We start from the raw sequence: 21,524 nt of genomic DNA, 5'->3' as shown, positions 1-21,524 counted from the left end.
ATCTGTTTATCAATAAGACTTTGAAAAAAAAGCCACACAGACAGTACAGTTGTATCATAAAATCAAACCTTATGCTAGGGAACACAAAATCATAGTAGTTCCCACCCATAGAGTTGTAAAATCATCTTTAAAAGTATTCACCAAGCCTAGCACAAAGGTCCCTTGGCTAATAAGTAGTAGCACAGAATTTAGACTCAGAAGACTGAATGCTGTATTATTGCAGGTTAGGGTTTCCAAGGTACTACTGCAGATGGGCCAGGGAGCACAGAAATTGGGGAGAACTGTCATAAAGAGTTGTACAAGTGAAGAAAAATGGGCTTATTGCTAAAGAGGCATATTGCTGGATACAGAAAAAAACCCTAATAGAATGAAGCTGATATATGGCGAGAAGTAACGGTGGTCTCTTTAAAGTAATAGAACTTGCACAAGAATTATCATGAGGCAAAAGCCTATATGGACACATGAAGTCATTATCAAAGAATGAAACTGGCGCTCAGTGAATATGTGAAGGTCACCAGGTGATATACAGATGATAAAAAGAGAATGGGAGGAGATGTGGGATTAGAAGACAACGAGGCCTAATGGGATGAATTTTGTGCATTACTGTGTGGAAGTAGTGGCTTAGAAGTGGCCTGGGGGAACTTAATAATAATACCACTCCAGGACCTGTGAGTCACAGGAGAACGAACAGCCTCTGCTGGACAAGAACACATTATCATGGCGGAGACCAAGCCACAAGAGCTAGCCTCCAGTCAGGCTGACGAGATTGCGGAGTCTGCTGACCACAGAGGTGCTCAGAAAATCTGGGAGGGAAAAGCAGAAGATGGACCAACAGCCAGATCCACAAGTTTAGATGGATTCCGTGGAAGTTTGTTTTCTGACTCAGAAGTATGTATACTTTACATACATTTTACATATAATATAAAGTTACTGAATTTCTTTCTGCTATTGCTTACCGCATGAAGTCTTTCCACAAGTTTCTGATCACCAAAGCAATTTTTTGTGTCAAACCAGGAATCAAAGTCCTGTGGAGAAGTGAAAATTCTACAGTAAGAGCACAGTTTTTTTAATGTATTTTCTACAGGGTCTATAGGGTCTCACTACACAGATCAGACTTATAGTGATCCTCCTGTTTTCAGCCTCCGAAGCGCTGGGATTACAGGTGCATGCCACCATGTTCAATCTCAATCATTGTCTCAGCATGCCCCGGGGGCAGGGCCAGTGCAACACTTCGGGGGTGGAACCTGGGTCCCTGCACTCTGCCTAAGCAGGTGCTTTAGTCCTCTGAACTATCTGGCCAATCCTATAATTTTTTTAATGAACTTGGCATTCTTATACAATCAATAGAGAAATAAACCATTTTAAAAACTATACTTTCACTATGACACTGCAATGACCAGTATTACTTACTTTTGAAATAGGCAAAATACTGAATAGTTACCAAAATCTGAAACGCATTATAGAGGAATTCTACCAACAAATTCTCTTTAAGCAAACATCAGGCTTCCTCATAACTATGGTAGTTAAGATAGAAGTTAAGAATATAAAATCAAGCCCATGTGTTCTTAAATTGTTCAATTCAGCTTGCTGTTCTAACATAACTTTGTGCTAATGATAAAAATGATTTCAAAAGTCACACATTTACAAACTATATTAATTTTTAAATTATATTCCTGAGTTCTTTAGCACTCAACAAATGTTAATGCCTACAATAATCAAACATTTTAATGTCACTACCCGCCACGCTCGTACACAAAAATATGTTACAAGACCCTGCCCCAGTTTATTAAAAAGAAAATGTTGGATGCATCATTCTCAATTCGCCATGTCTCATAAACTGTGGTAGTGATGTGTTATGAGCAAAGTTTGGTTGGCTGGCTCATCTCAAAGAAGAGAAACACTATTTTTTTAAATAGTGAATTCTAATTTTCTTTTCAAAATTTTGGTCACAAATTCTTTCCTGACCAAAAAAAAAAAAAATCCAATGCACAAAGAATTACAAATTTTAAAAACTATATATTTTAACCTATAGTCTATGCTTTGAAAACAGATTTCTGCAAACATAAGAACATTTAAAATATATATGTCTTAGTGCTGGAGATGTATAAAATAGAATGACCCTGTGTTTGGTCCCCAGTATTACCACCGCCCTCAAAAAGGTATGGCTTCAACTTACATCTGCAGAATTAAACACATCAGGCAACAAAAAGTTGAGTAGTGCCCAGAGTTCATGCAGGTTATTTTGCAAAGGTGTTCCAGTTAAAAGTAAGCGGTTAGTTGACTTGAACTCACGAACAATTTCTGAAAGCTAGAAAAATAGATAAACATTGTTTTATTTATTGGAATATTCAATATTTGGTTCTACTTTTATCCTAACAATACATTTTTTAAATACAATAAAACTTAACAATTAATTTCTATGAGAAAGCATCCTAATTCAGGATGACATAGCTACAGTAAAGCACAAGTGAGCAAATTATTCTAGGCATTTCTATGCTTGAAAGAATGCAGATGACATTTACACCTGAAAGCTTTTCCCTTACAAAATCCCTTCCAATTTTGGCTCTCAGAGAACAGGCAGAACTTTCCCATGGAAACCAGGCTATATAATAAAATCTCCCTGTCTTCAACCACCACATTCATCTAGACTTGCCTAGCCGTGTCCTAACTTGGTCTGGTCACAAATTTTCAGTGCCCAAATTGAGACTATTTTCTCTAATTTCCTTAAGTTAACTTCCTAAATTTATGACCAAAAAAATTAAAAGACATGAAAGACTAGTAATCTTAACAAAAATGCACATTTTTATAATACTGTTAAATAAACTCTAACATGTGTCTTCTTATTTGGTATTAGTTCCAATCTGAAATTAGTATGATCCACCTGGTAGTTTTGTTCCACTTCTGTCCCTGTTTTTTCCCAAAGTAGCCCAGTGATCCAAAGAGAGGTTCCTCATAATAACTGAAGCTTTTCCTACTGTTGATGAAGTTGAATGGCAAGAAATATTGACTTTTTTCAATGTTAACACCACACTCTAATTCACACAAGTCAGATAGTTCCAGGAAATTCTTTTTTCTGTCCATATGAATACATATAAGGTATCCTCAATAAAAACATAAGCCAAAGCAAATGATACTCATACACCAGATAGTCTCAATAATATTAAAATAATGTAGCATAACAGAATTAAGTTGTAGTAAGAAGGTTAGCAAATGGACATTTAATTTTCTTACATTAGTATGGATGCTCAACTTTGTCATGTATTCAGTGACAGAGACTTCAAAACCACCTTCTTCATTTATTTATTTTTCCTGTGTTTTAGGGAAGGGTCTACAGGGCGCTCAGGGTCTCACCACTAGATCAGACTCATAACAATCCTCCTGTTTTCAGCCTCCCAAGAGCTGAGATTACAGGCACGCGCCACCACGCCCAGTCTCAATTGCCCTCTCAGCACACCCCAGGGGAAGAGCCAGCACAGCAGGCCCGGGGATTGAACCCCCAGCCTCTGTACCTGCCTGCAGGCGCTTTAATCACTGAGCTATTTGGCTGACCATCAAAACCACTTTAAAAAGCGATTTTTATCCACATTTCATGAATAAAACCACAATCTTCCATTTTTTTATTTAAATAAAGAAAAGTGAATAAACAGACATGATAATTAAATGAAAACTTGGATAATGCTGAGAACTTACCTTAGACTTTTCATTTTTTATTCTGTGAGCTTCATCAATGACTAGATATCGCCAATGAAACTTTTTGAACACAGATTTTTCTTTAATTACCATCTCATAAGAAGTAACACAAACATCCCACTCTCCTGGCATCATTTCATCACGAATAAATGCAGCCTAGTGAAAAATAAAGTTCCTTCTATGAGAAGACGCTGACACAGTGGTCAGAGCATTAACATATTAAGACACTACTAGGAATTAAGACCCCTATGAGGCACTTAGTCTCATCCATTTTAAACATGTGAAAATTAAGATATTTTTGTCATCAATTATCTGGATGTGACACTAATATATTCACCAACAAAAGAGGGAAAAAAGGCTGTTCTTAGGTGAATACAGTACAATCAATGAACTAGAAAAGTCTGTATCACAAGAAGATTACTGAATTTCTAGGCTCTGACTTTACATCAAAACAACACAAAGTCTTTCTGAATACTATATTTTTACGAAGCTCTAAGCATTATTAACATAATATAGTTTCAAGGAATAGAATTCAACATACGTTAGTAATTCCAGTCAGGCATGTCTGACCTTTTGGCTTACCTGGGCCATATTAAGTGAAGAGGAATTGTGTTGAGTTACACATAACATATATACAGTAAATATATATAAGTAACAAAACTCCATGTTTAATGTTATTATGACACATTTCATAAAGAGACCAAGCAGGCCAAGTGTAGTAGCACACATCTGTGATCTTAGCATTTGAAAGGCTGACACAAGAGGACTGTTGTGAGTTTGAGATCAGCTTAGGTTACATAATAAATTTAAGAATATTCACAACTATATAGCAAGACCCTATTATATCAAGAACAAAAAAGACAGCAACAAAAAAAGAGGGCAAGCAGTCTGCAAACTGAAAGTTTTACATGCCTGAATTATATTAATTCCTTCCACGAATACCCATATATTCATTCACTTCCTAGAAAAGATGAGTTATCTATTTTGTTTAGAGACTATAGAAGTTTATTTATGTTTTTGAAGTTTCTCATGTTATTATGCAGCTACAAATGTGATTTTATAAAGAGGATTTGCTGTACCTAGTACAAGAGGCTATTTAAAACTGTGAAACTATTTAAAGCTATTTTTAAATCACACAGACAGTGGCCAACATGGTAGTCAAGTTAACTGAGAGCATATAAGAACTGAATTCCAGATCATATGGGCCAAAGTAAAACCACAAAAGTTCATAGGGAAAAGCAGCTATACTTGAAAAAGGGCTGATTAGTACTATAAATCTGAAGTTAAAATGCACAAATAAAATTAACCGTTCACTGCCAACTCCTAATTCACAGCTACATACCAAATATACTGTGGATTCTTTCAACAAATATTTATCAAGTTTCTAGTATACATAAAATTTCCTGAACTGAAATAAATGATAAGAAAAAAGTCTTTGTAGCAATCTCAGTTTCACCCTGGAAAATTATCACAACTAAAAAATCTAAAGTAGTAGAAAATTGGGAGACAAAAAGAACCAGGGTAGAAGATTCCATTCAGTCCTTGTAATATTTATCCTTATTTGATCTTGTTAAATAATCAGTCTGAAGTTTCCTCGTGTAAGTTTCATAGAACAAATGTAGATTTTAGTTTAAGTTATCTCTGCTTTGAAATTTTTATAACTACTGGATAGATTTAAATATCTTTATAAAATATTAAAGTCACATAATCCAAAAGCTTTCATTTTATAGGCTTAAAGCACCTACAAGCAGGCACAGGTCCAGGGGATTCAAACTCTGGGCCTGTCATGCAGGCCCCACCCTCGGAGTGCACTGAGATGGCAATTGAGACTGGGCATAGTGGCGCGCGCCTGTAATCCTTCCCAGCTCTTGGGAGGCTGTAAACAGGTGGATCACTACGAGTCCAATCTAGTAGTAAGACCCTGAACACCTTGTAGACCCTTCCCTAAAAAAATACCAAAAAAAAAAAAAAAAGATTCAAGCCTTTTGAGATTTACTCAGTATCATATAATCAGTAGTGACATCAAAACTACAACAGACCTGTTTCCATGTCTGTTATCTTTGGACACCTCTGCAGTAGTTATTAAGGGAAGGGGTAATAAAACCACATTTTAGGATCATCCTTTGATATATTCCAGGTCTATTTCAGTATGAGACAGGATCAAGACTACAGTATTTCTAGCAACTTTCCAACTCAGATATGTTTTATAGCCTTATCAAAATTTAATTAATAAAATAGTTTGGTTTCATCAATGTTTACAGAAAGCCAGAAAAATAGAAAAGTCCTATATATCCACCCCATGTGCTAACAAAGTTCAAATCTGTATACAAAAAAAGTCCTGGACTTTTTATAAACATCAGTCTTTAAATACTAAATATGGTACGTTGTTTATGCAATTGACAATTACTGGTTTTTAAGTAAAAATAGATAACTTAATGTTTATCAAAATAATACTTATGCTTACTGTAGTATGAAACTGTCCATCTGTTATCTCATTCTCTCTCAGTGTTTAAAAATGTTATCACTCAATAAGCTGAATTCATAACACATTAGTGAGAAGCAGCACATGATTTAAAAAACACTGACTTCGTAGACACGATTTCAAGGTTAAGAAAGTTTTAGTGGGGCCGGGGAGATGACTCAGTGGAATAAGTGCTTCCCTGGCAAGCACAAGGGCCTGAGTTCAATCCCTGGTACCAGAAAAAAAAAAAGAAAGTTTTAGAATCTTTACTTTCTATGAGACAGAGGCATTCTGGTTAAACAGAATCTTAACCTCCTATCAGGCAGAGACAAATTAATATTACAATATCACAAATCAAATATTCTTTCTTTAAAAGTCCTAGACATACTTCATGAACCCTTGGAACACATACAATATACTTGAAAGGTGCAATGTTAACTCAAGTGTTCTGAAAACCGAAGCATAGATAATTCTTTTTGGATTACAATCTTCAAAAAATAATCTTCAAGCCAGGTACATATCTATAATCCCAGTACACAAAAGGCTAAGCCAAGAGGATTGCCAGGAGTTCAAAGCCAACCTGGGCTACGTGAGACCCTGGCTAAAAAACATAAAGCAAAAAATTTCATAAAATATCAGTATTTTAGGGCTGGCAAGATAGCTCAGCAGACTAAGTGTCTGCTTAGACAAGCACAGGGACAGAGGTTCAGTCCCCTACCCCACGGCACACTGAGCCAGCCACCAAAACTGGGTGTGGTGGGGTAGGCCTGCAATTCCAGCACTGGGGAGGCTGAAAGCAGAAGAATCACTACAAGTCTGAGCTGCATAGTGAGACCCTGTACCAAATTCATTTAAAAAATGAGTATTTGAGGAATGCTGTTTGATCAGTAATGATATTATATTAAATAACATGAAAAAATATTAGGTATAAGGAAAAATTAAGCTTGTAATTCCAAATTTATAAACTCAGTATTTGAATATTTAAGCTTTTTAAAAGTTAAATTTAAATATATTTATACAACTTTTCTCCAAGCAAAATGAAGAGAATAGAACCACATAATTTATAATATTACCATGCTTTTGAGAATCTTTTCATAACCCATCTAAATGTATAAAATAGAATAATTTTTATCTGAAGACCATATTCTTTGTAGGCAAAATAAAGACAGTTTAATAATATGTTCTCTAAGTTGATTACTCAGTTTTGTATTTTTAATAACTTATGATTTTTACACTAATTCAATCATCCTATTATAATTTTAACCCATTATATTGACAATGACTAAGCACCTCCCCCCAAAATCCAAGCTTTTAATATTATCTGAGAATATATAAACACAGCATATTAGGCTCTCTGTACATACAGAAGGGGTTCCATTTGCATATGTATGAATACCAAGCCAAAAGTCAAAAATTTAAACAGAAAATGTTAAGTCATTCAAATGTACACACTTCTGGCTTCAAAGTAGCACATACATTTAGAGTCACTGATAGGTCAATAAAATATTCTAAAACAAAAAGTCACCTAAAAGTACAACTGAAAATTGCAGGGTCGATGTGTGCCATGCCAGCCCTGTCCCCAGGGAGCACTGAAAGGATGATTGATACTGGGTGTGGTGGCACAGGCCTATGATCCCAGTGCTGAGGAGGCTGAAAACAGGAGGATCACTACAAGTCTGATCTGTGTAGTGAGACCCTGTAGACCCTGTACTAAACACATAAAAAAGAAAAATGTAGGGCTGGTGAGACTAAGTGCCTGCTTTGGCAAGTGCAGGGACTGGAGTTCAATCTCTGGCACTGCATGCCATGCCAGCCCCACCCCTGGGGCGTGCTGAGCAGGTGACTGAGTCTGAGCATGGTGGCACATGCCTATACTCCCAGCACTGGGGAGGAATCAGGAGGATCACTATAAGTCTGAGCTGCACAGTGAGACACTGTACCAAATGCATAAAAAATGAAAATAATTAAAGAAAACTGCAAACAAGAAGGGAAAGGGGAAGCAGAAGCAGACCAAAAAAATTTAAGATGTGTTATGTATGTGTACCAACTCCCTACAATGAATATCATCATTTGAAAGAAAAGCATCACTTCAAGACCCAAAGTTACCCAAGGTTTTCCACAACTATATTCCCTAGGCTTGTTTCTTGCTCCAGGTTCATTACACACACATCCCTTGAAGATATTAAAAGTCCCTAAATTAACTAGCTCGTAAGGTAAAGGGCAGTAAGCTAGCCTTATGGTAAAGCAACACACCAGACACAGTGGTTAATGCATGTAATCCCATCATTCTGGGAGGCTGAAGCAGAATGATCATAAAATTCAAATCCATCTTAGGTAATGTGACAATGCAGTGAGACCCTTTGTCAAAAAAAGTAAAAATAAAATGGGACTGGTGATGTAGCTCAGTGTGAAGGCCTTGGGTTCAATATCCAGTAGCACCAAAAAAAAAAAAAAGATGGAAGAACAGATTCAAACACTTCAAAGAAAGTTTTTACGCAACCTTAGGCCACCCATCTTAAAGGATACCTCCAAAAAACATTTATATCCCCAAACCCAGGTGAGAGCATATTTGCCTCTTGAGGAAGCACACTATTTTCTCTGAATGTGCACTTTAACTCTGTCTAATAAAATCTATTGATGCCTCACAACTAATGCTTAAATAATTAAAAAGTCAATGGAAGGGGCCAGGGAGATAGCTCAGTAGAATAAGTGCTTGCCTGGCAAGCACAGGGTCCTGAGTTCAATCCCCCGTGCAACAAAAAAAAAATCAATGGAAATGAAGTATAATAGTGTGCTATTAATAGGTAATGTATCTATATCATAGGATTAATTAAAGTAATTAATATACACAAAGCATTTACAACAGAGCCTAGCTGAGAGCAAAGACAACTTAAATATTATTTATTAGTAGCAGGAGTCAACTTACGTGTCTATAAGAGCAGTAAAAATAACTCCAGAAATGATGTTATGCTGTACTGCCCTTTTAAACTTTTTTACTTACTCTCATATCTTTGTCTCCAACAAAGCAAATAACACGAAGAGATGGAACCCATCGTTTAAATTCATTCATCCAGTTGTGTAAAGTAGACTTTGGAACCAAAACCATGTGAGGTCCAGGAATGCTTCGGTAATGCTTCAGGTAACCAAGCAAAGCAATTGTCTGCAAAGTCTTGCCAAGACCCTGCATTATCATGCCGAAGAAAGAAAAATGCATAAACGTACTTTCTTCAAGGAAACAATATATTAACAACATTTAAAGATATTTACCAACAATCTCATATTAGAAATTGTGTTTTGCACCAATGAAAAGTAAAACATTTTTAAAGCAAAAATAATTTTCAACTCAGTAGTTACAGTGAAGAAAAAAGAAAAATCAAGTAAGTACTCTCAGCAGGTTGAGTAACAAAGCAAATTTCTATTTAGCACATTTTTTTCTTTTAGAGAAGCAAGCAAAGTGATATACTAATATAATTTTCTAGTAGTTACAAGTTGAGGCTGTGTGTGTGCACACACACGCATGCATGTTTCACAAAGAAGGACTTTCTTTGCCAGCCTTTTAGATTCAGGTCTTTCCTAGTATCCCCAACATTACTCTAGCCCAAGCATTCTTCAGATTAGGTATTCAAAGGGCTTAGGATTCTGTGCTGACACCTTATATTCTTAGGGACCTAAGAAGCCATAAAAGAACAGAGCTTTGCAGCCAGAAAGACCACCTAGTCCAGTGGACATTTGAAAAATGATATACTGAACACTTGTGGAATTGTCACCTAAACAACGGGAAAGGAACTGAGCCTCTGGTTTGGCCTTTCAAAATAACTTTTGAGGTTCAAAGTATAGTGCAATAGTAATCCCCAGCACCACAAAAATAAATTAGAAAATAAATAGCAAAATAGCTTCTGGTGTCTTCTCTGAGCAAAGTATGTATTTAACTTTGTAAAACTAAGCTATTTTTATAAGATTTGTCTATCTGTCACTTAAAGAGATGGATTTTTATGGCTGCTATGAATCAAAACTTTAAAATGTTTATACTCTGTGACAAAGTAATTCCACTTCCAAGAATTCTACAGAAATAATGTAAGATATACAAGAAAACTTAATTACAAGATTCTCATAGTAGTAGTATTTATACAATAAATCAAGCAATCCAAATGAGCAGCAGTAAAAGAAGAGTATAATAGAATTATAGTATCTCTCTCTAGGATTATGCAATAAAAATTCTTTTTATAAAATATTTTAATTACATGGAAAAGGTATATGAATGAGAAGAAATGAAAAATAAGTAATATATACAATATTATCTCAACTATGCAAAATAAACACCTCCAGAAGACTAAAAATTAATAAGATAATATTTCTTTTCTTTTTTTTTTTAGCACGGGGGATTGAACCTGTGCTTGCCAGGCAACCACTTATTCTACTGAGCCACCTCTCCAGCCCCTAAAATTTCAAATGTTCTAATTTCCAGGTTGCAGGATTATAATTTCACTTAAATTTCTTTAACTTTTCCTTATTTTCTAGACCCCTTAAAGTGTCTTTCTTTTTTTCACTAAATAAAACACAACTGTTCAGCTAGATCTTTAAAGATCTTTAGATGCTTCACATTTTAAGACAAATTGTGAACAAGCAAGACTTGGGTCAAATAATCCTGGTCCCTTTGTTGAAAAATTAACCAAACTCCTCTCCCCCTGAGCTGACTATAGTCTCTAAACCAGACTATGTAAATACAGGGTGCTCATGACCCTTGATTTAAAGGACCTTCTGACACACACCTACCAGCTGCTCAGTAAAGGAGGAGTACCTATGTGACTGACTACTAGATACCTTAAGATGTATACTGCCATGTGGCTCTTCTGGACAAAAGTGTTTACAGATATTGCTCCAGGGTCTCATAAATAGGTATTTGTTAGGTTAAGCACATCTATAACTTTCTCTATCCACCATAAATCTCATTGCATTAATTTGAGCTTAAAATACAAATTGATGTCTTCTCATCTGCTCAATTAGCATCTTACGTGGTCTTACTTTTTCCTCTTTGGTTATTTTACTTGCGTATTCCTGATTCATTAGCTTATTCGTAAGAACACCATGTGGAACTTTATCAAGACTCAAATTACTCTTTACTTGTTCCTGATTCCATCTACTGTAATTATGTTTTGATTAATCACAAATTGAGATATTTACATTCTTTCATTCATGTTTATATTCATTCATATATTCATTCATCATTTGTTTTATGTACCCCACCTCATTCCTAAAACAAGGTCAGGTAGCCTAAAAATAGAAACAAGCTTCACATAGCCTACAATGAGAACACTGAATGTAAATTAATAGTAAAATACAAATAAAGAGGCACCCAAGAAAATAGGAAATTAAGGCACCCAGTTGGGCACTCATGCTTCCTGGAAGCCGAAATGGTACCAAATCCAAATGCACAAGGAGTTGTTTTGCACCATCTAAAAAATACTCAGTAAAAATTTTATGCCTGTGCAAATATATGTTCTAGAGTCTACTAAATCATACACTTTACAAAGTTCTTTTTCATTCTCATAACTAAATAAAGTTTTCAGGCATTAAAGTTGGGAATAGGTGAGTACAGGTTTTCCAAACATGTATTAAAGGGTACCAACTACTGCAGTGTATTTGAGCTACCAGCTCCTTACCATTTCATCAGCCAAAATACCATTGACTCCGTTTTCATACAAGGAGATCAACCAGTTCAGTCCTCGAATCTGATAATCTCTGAGGGCTCCTCCTTTCACATCTGAAGAAAAAAATTCAAGAATGTCTCATTCTGTCATTAATGCACTCAAGAAAAATTCTTCAATAAACACAGGAAAAGTATTTGTTTATCAATAAAATTATGGGAAAATTAAAAAAAAGTAAATCACCAATGTGACCAATCACTTACAGGAAGGTGACACCTCAAATCTAACACACACACTTGAAGTTTTCCGACTCTCTGAGAGTAGCTCTTCATCTTCTTCTTGTTCTGTGCGCCGGTGGCGATAGCTGAATTGAAAAAAGAAACAACTTCATATTAATCTCAAATACTAAGCTGTCAATAAACTCACTATACATTGCTGGTGTATGTAATGGAGAAAGGACGCTTTATCTAGCATTGCTCTTGTGATTTGGTAGTACCAGTGTAAATTTTTACTGCAAAGGAAAATATTGTTACCTTTAAAACACATTCATGTTGACAATAACTTTATGTTTATATACAGTTAAACTAAATAACAGAAAGAAGAGAAAGGAGGAATAGAAGGAAGGCAGCTGAAAAGAAAGAGAGGAAAGTAGAAAGAAGAATGCCAACATACTCTCCAGCAGAAATTAAGCTCTGCTTTTCATCTTTCTTTACTCTAGGGCGTCCAAATTTCATATTCAGAGGAAATGTTGGAGATTTCTGTGCTGAAGGTTGAATGAAATGTGCAAAAAGTTCTGTCTGCTTCAGTAAAAATTCAAATCTCTTTGCTCGATCTGCTTTCTAATTTAGAAAACAAAACAAAGTAACAATAGTTTATTCATTTAAATTATTGAACAAAAACATATAGTGTACTTACATTGTACAGTGTTCTGAACACATTATATATGCTAACCTAATTAACTCAATGAAACCTATGAGAAAGTTACTAGTGACAACCCTGTTTTACAGATAATAAAAATGAGGCACAAAGATCGTAAGGAACTTGCCAAAGGTTCCACAGCTAAGAAGCAGGGTTTGAACTCAAAACAGTTTGCTTATTTGAAGGCAAATGATCTGAGAAACTAAGTATGCTCCAAAAAGTACACTCCTTGGAACTGAGTGTGTAGTTTAGCAGTAGCACACATGCTGAGGCCCTGAGTTCAGTCTCCAGCATCCTATCCCCCAAAAAGAAGTAGCCTTCAAAGAGTCAAAATTGGGAAACCAATCAACTTTCCAAAACATGATTTTCTTTTCCCTAAGCAGTAAGCAAATTAAGCATCAAGTATACATCTCAAACACAGAAATACAAATTATTAACTATGCTACACATACACCATAAAATAAACTTAAGAGTACATCTACAAATAACTGAAATCTAACAATACAGTATAGTCTCTTGAAATTTTATCATTGCCAAGGTACAACAGCATAAAAAATTGTTCTTTTTTATTAGAAAGATCTCAAAAATTAGATTTTCTGCTACCAATTTACAAAGTTTCTCCCCAAAGGGAACAGGACTTTGTGAGAAATATATTCCCTACACACACACACACACACACACACACACACACATACACACACACACACACACACACACATACACACACACACACGTACATGCATATGCACATATATATATGAAGCAGTTATACATTAAATATTAAAAGTTTATGTACATTCTAATTCTCAATATATTACAAAAGGTGATATAATTTGCACCACATAAATACAATAAACATTGATTCACAAAAAAAAACATTTTAAAAAATCAAACATATATACATCATTACCAAAAAGGAAAGAATGAAGATAATTTTTTATTTAAAGTTACTTTCTGACCACAGGGTAAAAATACTTGAGTTAATGAAAGATACATAATTAATAACAGCAGAAACTTACCGAAAAGTTCATTAACACTAATATAAGAGTTAGGCAAACATATTCAGACCACTGGCTGGAAGAAGGCCAAAAACTTTCCACTTTATGTTATCCTCACAGGAATGTGTTTTTAGAGTTATTAAAACACTAATTGTCTCATTAAATGTGGACTTAAACATTAAGGCACAAAGTCTTATAAAAATCTATCAATAATCCAAAAACATGCTTCATCTCTATTTATTTTTATAACATTATTGAAAAAACAACTCCTTAAGGGAAAAATAACTCTCTGGTAACTTCTTAGTGACAAAAATTAAACAATTCAATGACTAGCTGTTATGATTTGTGTCTAGCTGTCCCCCGCAAAGCCTCACGCAGTTATTGGGTGGGCTTCTAGACTTTGTGATTAACTCATGATCCAGTGCTGGGACCATGGGTGTGAGTGCTGCTGCGATTACGGGTGAGTACTACATCCAGCCAGCGGTGTATAGCCTAAATGCAACATAAGAGAGACAGACTTGCTCTCTGTAGCCATGGTTACCACTACTTCTCCCTTTGCTCTTGCCGTTTTGCTGTTTTCTGCCGCCATGAAGTGCTGCCCTCTGCCACGTGCCACTCTGCCTTGGAGCCAGCTGAATATGGACTGAAACCTCCACTAACTGTGAGCTAAATAATCCCTTCCTTCCTTCATTTTGGGTGTTGCATATTTTGTCCTAGCAACAAGAGAAGAGTAAGGAGACACTAGCAATGTAATATATAGGCATAACTATGATTATACTGCTTAAAGATGTGATAGTTTCAGGCATTGGACAAATGCTCTTCCCTCAAAAAAAAGTATATTATCAATATTGTATGTTTCATTAACGTGTAGTGTTCATACAGCCAAAGGAAGACAAAGAAAGAAATATCAATCTGTCATTGTTATTTGACTCTCAGGTCACAAAGCCACCCTGGTGTTGCCAACTGATATTTTTAACACTCAGTGGATAAAATACTTCTATCATAAAACACCTTATAATAGAGTGAAGGACACTGAACAAAAGCAAGGTGTGGTTCTAGTCATAACTCTTCCAGGTATGTTTTTTCATCCTTTACTTCCTCCTCTACAAATGAAATTAACCTATTCAACAGAATTTATTGTGATAGATTAATATATTACTTTTTGATCTAAAACCTATGATTATACATTACAAATATACATATACTGTTATCTTTCACAGCTCTTTTTATAAAAATTAACTCCAGCAATTGCTGTCCTACCCAAGAGTATATATTTACCATTTTCTCTTCATATTCTGGGTCCATTTCCTTTTCAGACTTAGAAGCTTTAGTACCAAGTTTGAGTTGAAACGGAGAAATGTTTTTCTAGAATTTCAAAGGAAATATGTATCATCAAATTGAAAAGCAATGTCTTTTAATTGGTTAACATTCTCACTTGAAGAAAGTGGAAAGTAATTAAATAACTTAAATAAATCAGTGTGAGCCATGCCTGGACCAATGATGAGAGCATATTATGTAGCAAGGCTTATGATCAATACAGTTCTGTGCACCTGAGGTCCAAACAAAAAATCTGAAAAGCCAGAGAACAAAAACCAAGGGAAAAAAAAAAACCAAGGGTAAATTATAGAGCCTTTTGCCCGTATTTTTAATTGAAGGAATAGGAAATTATGTAACATTAAAATACAAGATTTAAAAATCTAAAATAGGCTAAGATTATCAACTACAAACCAAAGAAGTACAGAAAACTCAGTATTTATTCTCAGAAACACTGTATGCAATGGAAAGAAGCCAGACTTTCAGAAGAAAAGATTGATTTATCATCCTGAAAAGACACCTTTTTGGATTATTTTTATGCTGTAATTAGAACATTTAAGTTTTGATGCAATGCAATGTGGTCATATATATTTAAAATAGTTTAGCACAGCTTCAAATTATTGGTTTATGATAATTTTATCTAACTAAATGAAAGCTATTTTAAACTATTTATATTACAGAAATCTTTCATAAAAGTAATTTTATCAGAGCTCTTAACTATTCATCATTGATATTTTAAAAGATATCATTTAGTGAACAATACCATCAATCAGTAATTAACAGAAGTAAAATAATCTGGGTGGTGGAATATTATCTTATGCATCCTATCCTTTGTAAACACAAGCTCATATTTGTAAATACACATACATATATAGAATAAGCTTCATCTCTAAAAAATCAATAAGGGCCGGGGAGATGGCTCAGTAGAATAAGCGCTTCCCTGTCAAGCGCAAGGACCTGAGTTCAAACCCCAGTTCTGCCAAAAATAAATAAATAAATAAATAAATCTGGCTTGATAGCTCAGTGGTCTAAAGTACCTGTTTAGGCAAGCTTAGGCAAAAGCACAGTGACCACAGTTCATTCCCTGGCACCACAGGCCACATTAGCCCCACCCCCAGGGTGGGCTGAGCTGGCCACAAAAAATAAATAAATAAAAATTAAAAATCAGTAAGTAGAATAATAAAAAAAATCTCTCCAGTAAGAGCAATGCCAAGAGCATTTCAGTTTTAACACAGGCTTTCCAGAAATCAAAACACAATTTTTAACAAAAATTGAAGAAGCTGTGTCAATTTTATCATGGCTTTTGCCAATCTGCTTCTGAAAACCTACATCAAAAATCAACAGCATTGACTGGGAAGATGGCTCAGTAGAATAAGCTTTGCCTGGCAAGTGCAAGGGCCTGAGTTCAATCCCCAGTTCCACCAAAAAAAAAAAAAAATCAACAGCAGAGTATAACCCTAAATATGAGAAAAAATAGCTCCAAGAGATAATGAATTTTTCTGAGATTTTTATTTTAAGGAAACCCAAACTAAGGTTATAGAATTTGGCCCTGGTCAGAGTCCTATTTATTCACAGCAATGTTCAGCTAACAACCATCTTGAGTTATAGAATGTCGTATGTATAGATTATCTATGTAAGATGTTTTGAATGTAATCCTGAATGGGACTAGAAAACTGCCAAAGAGCCCCCCAAACCCACACTTTAAAACTGTCACATGAATTACACATCATATTTTTATCTCCAAAGAAACAATAAAAACTTGATACTAAAATCTGTACTTTTATCATTCTTTGAAAGGCTATATGAAGTCTGCTTTTCAAGTTACAAAACAGCAACAATTACATTGTGTCATATACACAGGTATATATCCTACAGAGTGATAAGTAAGCTTCACTTACAGAAAATTCAAGGTTTATTCTTAGAAAAACATGTTATTTTATTCATTATTTCTTTTGCTCACCTTACAGTAGAATTCCATAAAATTTTAATTAGATGCTAATTAAAATCCCTAATCTTGAGCAGTGCTACTAAGTAGTATGGAAAAGTACTTAATTGGCACAATTTTCCACAATAAATTTTAAAACACCTACCTTCTAAACTTTCTCCTTTGCATATGTCTGTATGCATAAATTGTCAAAATTAAGTTTCTGATCCAGGATAAGATAAAAAGGAGTAAGGTATTCTACTGGCATTCTTGTGGATATTATCTGGCAGAGTAGATGCAAGGAGAATGCTGCACAAGGTCACCAAAAGGCCTTGTCTTAAAGACCATGACCTTTTCCTTAACGCTTTCACTACCAAAATACTGTCTCCCATTTTCTACAGCATTAGATTACCTGTCATCAAAATTAAGTTCAAGTAACAAGGAGTAAGGAAAAATATCTAGTAATAGCTCACTCTAACAGATCAATTCACTAATATTCATCAACTGTCTTCAACACAAAAGTACTCTCATTCAGAAGCCTATCTGCTTTCTTATTAATGTACAACCCTAGCTACTTTGATAATCTAGCTTCCCACACCCCAAAGAAAACCCAGCAAATGCAAGGCAAAGAGCACTAGAACAAGGCACACTATGGGCAGCAAGAAAAGATGGTAGAAGTCCAGGGCTAAAATGTGTTCTACTGCACTAGCATCTCTTACCCTGGGGGTTCAACATCAATGGGACTTTTGTATTTTAGAATTGTTTCAGATGATTTTGTAGTTTTGATATATCTATGCTTTATACTATAAACTAACAAATTCTCATAAAAGTAGATGAGGTATTTTAAAGGTGATAACTAAGAGCTTGGTGGTTGAGCAAACAAATTTAAAAAATTATTAAACATCAACACAGGACACAAAGAGTCTGAAAAGTGGTTAGTGGACAGAAATAATCTGCTGGATTTCAACTGCCTTTGTGTCACTGTCAGTATATAAGAATTTATAGTCATGAGGGAAAGGTTAACCTGCACTTCTGGTATTCCCCCTTAAGACTCAAGGTGCAACAGGATATATTTAAAACGTTAAGTACAAATTAAAAGGAAAAAGATATAGTAACTAAAACAGTAAACTTCTGATATCCAAGAAGTTTCTTCCACATACTACATCATTCCCTTATCCTGAATGGACAAATGAAGTACCATCAAGACAATTTCTGGTGAGGGTACGACTTTAGAACTAGTTATCAACTCAGTGATTCTTGTACAGATTTTTGTTTGTTTGTATGTATTCAGTACAGCCTCTACAGGGTCTCACTACACAGAACAGACTCATAGTGATTCCCCTGTTTTCAGCCTCCCAAATGCTGGGATTACAGGCCAGCACCACCACACGCAGTCTCAAAAGCCTTCTCAGCGCGCCCCTGGGGCTGGACAGCACGGCAGGCAAGGAATCAAACCCTAGTCCCTGTGCCTGCCTAAGCAGGTGCTTTAATCTGCTGAGCTATCTGGCCGGCCATACTGTACAGATTTTTATCGAGCCCCAGTCTTCTCACAGTTCAAAACATTTATATGATCTCGAAATTTGACATTTACTTCCATATGAGAGTTTAGTACTTAACAGTTGCCTAGTCTAGGGAGTAAAAAACACCTAGGCAAATTTCTAAATTTCCCAACGTTTGGTTTATATAGATGTTTGATATTTTGTCCAGTTTCAGTCATGGATAGCCTTAACTACCCAGGTATCAAATAGATCTTGAAATGTTGTTTTCCCCGGCTTTCTTGTTTTTCCAGTTTCATTTTCCTTGGTTTTCCCTTAGCACTGCAATGTCTTTCCCTTTAGTCAACCTTGTAGTGGTAAAATATGTCACTTAAGCAATTCGTCAATTTTAAATGACTCTAATTCAAGGCAAAAGGTGTTAATTTCCCTCCAAAGCTTTGCATTTTGTCTTACAGGATCATAGAATGATTCAAACTAATCCACTTGAGATCACTGAAGCATAATCTTCATTATCTACCATTTTTCAAATTAAGACATGTCAACTTATAGATGGGGTTGGAGCCACCTCAAACTAATCCATGTTTGCAATTTTACTATATATTAAAACTCTTTATGCCTCACTTATTATTTATTTTTAATTTTTCAAAATGTTTCATAGTGATTTTTTTGTGTGCCTTGGTCCACACATCTTACGGAGATCATCCATATTTTCTAGATTTGGCTTTAATAGGTGTGAAGTCGACTAAGGTAACTTGGTAACTGATCTTAACTTTTATTTATATATATATATATATGTGTGTGTCCTGGAGCCAGCAGCGCCCACTAGGAGAGAGGGAGAGAGACTTGGAAGCCTGGAAGGCTTGAGGCCAGATTGGGGGACCCTTTGCGCGGCCCTGGAGTGAAATATTATACCGTCGGGGACCGACGAGACAGGAGGTGAGGGTGCAGGCGTTGGAAATTTTCCTAAGCCAGTGTGCAGGGTTACTTGGTGTGGGATTGGGACCGTGTGGTACGACGCGAAGAGCTCCGTTTTCGAGGTGACACCTCCGCCTCAGTAGGCGGGGATCAAACGAACAAGGGAGATTTCTTTTTCTGCAACCCAAAAGACCGGCATTACCAATAAAAGAAATAAATGTCTTGAGTACCATCCTGCATCCCTCAGCACCTTGACGTTCACATTACAACTAGAAGCCCTAGCCAAACCCCTTTAGCTAGAGTGCGGGACTGAAGGGCCCAGATTTCCCAAGCAGAGGCCGACGGGAAGCAAGGAGAAGGAGCAGCAAGCTACAGGAGAGGGAGAGGCGGAGGCTTTTTCCTGCTTGGCCCCATCCCCCACCCCATTACCCCAGTTCCGGGAAGGTAGAGGGGGCCCGGGGCTGTCAAGGGGCTCCACAGCCCGGGGATAACGTGTACCCCTCCACCCCGAGCCGCGCCCGCCCGCGCCCCAACCCCGCCCCCGCCCTCAAAGCGGGAGAAGGAAAGGGGGAGGGGAGCGAAAGCCAGACCGCTGCGCCGCCCCCCACGCGCCCGTCGCCCCCAGCCCAGCACAGCTCCGCGGGTACCTGTCGGCACTGAAAGGTTGGGGTTTGGGCCCCTCAGAGGGGCCAGGCACGGGATTTTTCCACCACACACGGCACACACCCCCTTTCTATTTACCTCCTTCTTCTCGCCCTTCTCCGTGGTCACTGTGGCTTCGGTGGCCGCGTCGGCCGCTCCCTCCTCCCTAGAGGTGGACGGCCCTGGCTGCTCGTCCTCTATGAGCACGATTGTGGCGGTCGCATCGGAGGCTGCCACGGTGGCTGCCACTGCAGCGGTGTCCCGCTCCATGGCGTTGGAGCAGGAACGACGAGGGGGACCAAGAGAGGGACTGGGGAGGGCTCTCTCGCGGTGGCAGCGGCTGCACTGGAGAGAGCTGGACGGAGCAGGGATGGGGAATCACTCCGCTTCCAAGCCCTTTGCTTGCCCCCCCCCTTTAAATAACCCTCAACCCTGCCCCACTTCCGTCCACCCACCCTACGTCATGGCCTCCCTCCCTCACCCTCCCCCTTTTCCCCACCCCACCCCCAATGATCGCGAGACTCCCCTTCCCCACCCAGAGCCTGGCCTGGCCCCGCACGACCAACTGTTGCCTGAGTGTGGGGCGTGGACAGGAGTGGAGGCGGGAACCTGCAGCTCGAGTCCCCCTGGGAACCTTTCCCGCACGCCCCAAAAGTGAGCCTGAGCTTCCCCTTGCAGATGTGTAGAAAAGGACTCCTTTCCCTTAAATCTGCTCTTTGTACCTTGGGGCATTCACCCCTTCTTGCACAAAATACTTTTCCTTGGTTCATAATTATACCTTGGAAGATTGTTCTTTAAGATTTGCAAAGCCCAGAACCTTTCTGAGAACTGGCTTTAAGCAGGGCCCTAAGGAAATCAGATTGGTGATGGTATTCCCGCCTTCTTAAATTCTGTGATAAAAGCACTCCTTGAAACTCTTGATTGCAAATATTCGCTTACAAGGTAGAAATGAATTTGGGTTTGGTATGCATCTGTTCTGTTATCAACTCTGGAGCCTCTCAGATGGTCAGCCCAGGCGATCAAGATGAAGGTCTCCACAAACTCCTCAGCAATTCATGATAGGGACCTAATGTTAATGACTGAAATGAACACCTATGAGGTTTTTTAAAAATCTTTTTTTGCATCCTCTTCAACGTTGGTTGTAATTTGCCACCAATAATAATGCATGAACATGGATGGGAAAGCATTTTGTAATGGGTGCAACAGCATGCAACTGTAATTATTATATACTGTTCTCATCATTTAATGTGATCAATAATAAGATCTACAACCTAACCTCTAAAATTCACTCAACATAGGCAAGACATAGCAAAACAGAGAAAACTATATAGCAAACAACCTCAAAACACATAGCTTCCAAAATGAAGCAAAAACTAAAAAGAAGTCATGATTAATTTCCTTCAGTGTGCTTTCCTAAATTACATTCTGGAATAAGATATGGCTTGTTAGGCAAACAAGATGGCACATAGTAGACCTGAAATCTATTTTTTTCCCTGGGTATAATACCCTAAATTCTCTTTT

General features: G+C 37.1%; 1 protein-coding gene across 3 annotated transcripts in view; it reads right to left on the bottom strand.

The window, feature by feature from the left end:
* Positions 1 to 20,410, bottom strand: part of Smarca1 (SWI/SNF related, matrix associated, actin dependent regulator of chromatin, subfamily a, member 1) — a 95,156-nt gene extending 74,746 nt beyond the window's left edge. For 2 of the 3 annotated variants that reach the window (XM_023718827.1, XM_023718826.1), the window contains exons 1-9: positions 20,103 to 20,410; positions 14,991 to 15,077; positions 12,469 to 12,635; positions 12,060 to 12,160; positions 11,812 to 11,912; positions 9,153 to 9,332; positions 3,691 to 3,846; positions 2,177 to 2,308; positions 957 to 1,025 (exon numbers count right to left, since the gene is read on the bottom strand). In XM_023718827.1, coding sequence (XP_023574595.1) covers positions 957 to 1,025; positions 2,177 to 2,308; positions 3,691 to 3,846; positions 9,153 to 9,332; positions 11,812 to 11,912; positions 12,060 to 12,160; positions 12,469 to 12,635; positions 14,991 to 15,077; positions 20,103 to 20,273 — 1,164 coding nt within the window. In that variant the 5' untranslated portion in view covers positions 20,274 to 20,410. The remainder of the gene's footprint in view (positions 1 to 956; positions 1,026 to 2,176; positions 2,309 to 3,690; positions 3,847 to 9,152; positions 9,333 to 11,811; positions 11,913 to 12,059; positions 12,161 to 12,468; positions 12,636 to 14,990; positions 15,078 to 20,102) is intronic. The other variant, XM_012515427.2, reaches the window with a different exon arrangement.
* Between the last annotated feature and the right edge of the window lie 1,114 nt (positions 20,411 to 21,524).

The sequence above is a fragment of the Octodon degus genome, unplaced genomic scaffold, assembly GCF_000260255.1.
Source record: "Octodon degus isolate 3935 unplaced genomic scaffold, OctDeg1.0 scaffold00063, whole genome shotgun sequence".
In the NCBI taxonomy this organism is placed as follows: domain Eukaryota; kingdom Metazoa; phylum Chordata; class Mammalia; order Rodentia; family Octodontidae; genus Octodon; species Octodon degus.
The sequence above is the reverse complement of the archived record's forward strand: the minus strand, read 5'-3'. Positions and strand labels throughout refer to the sequence as shown.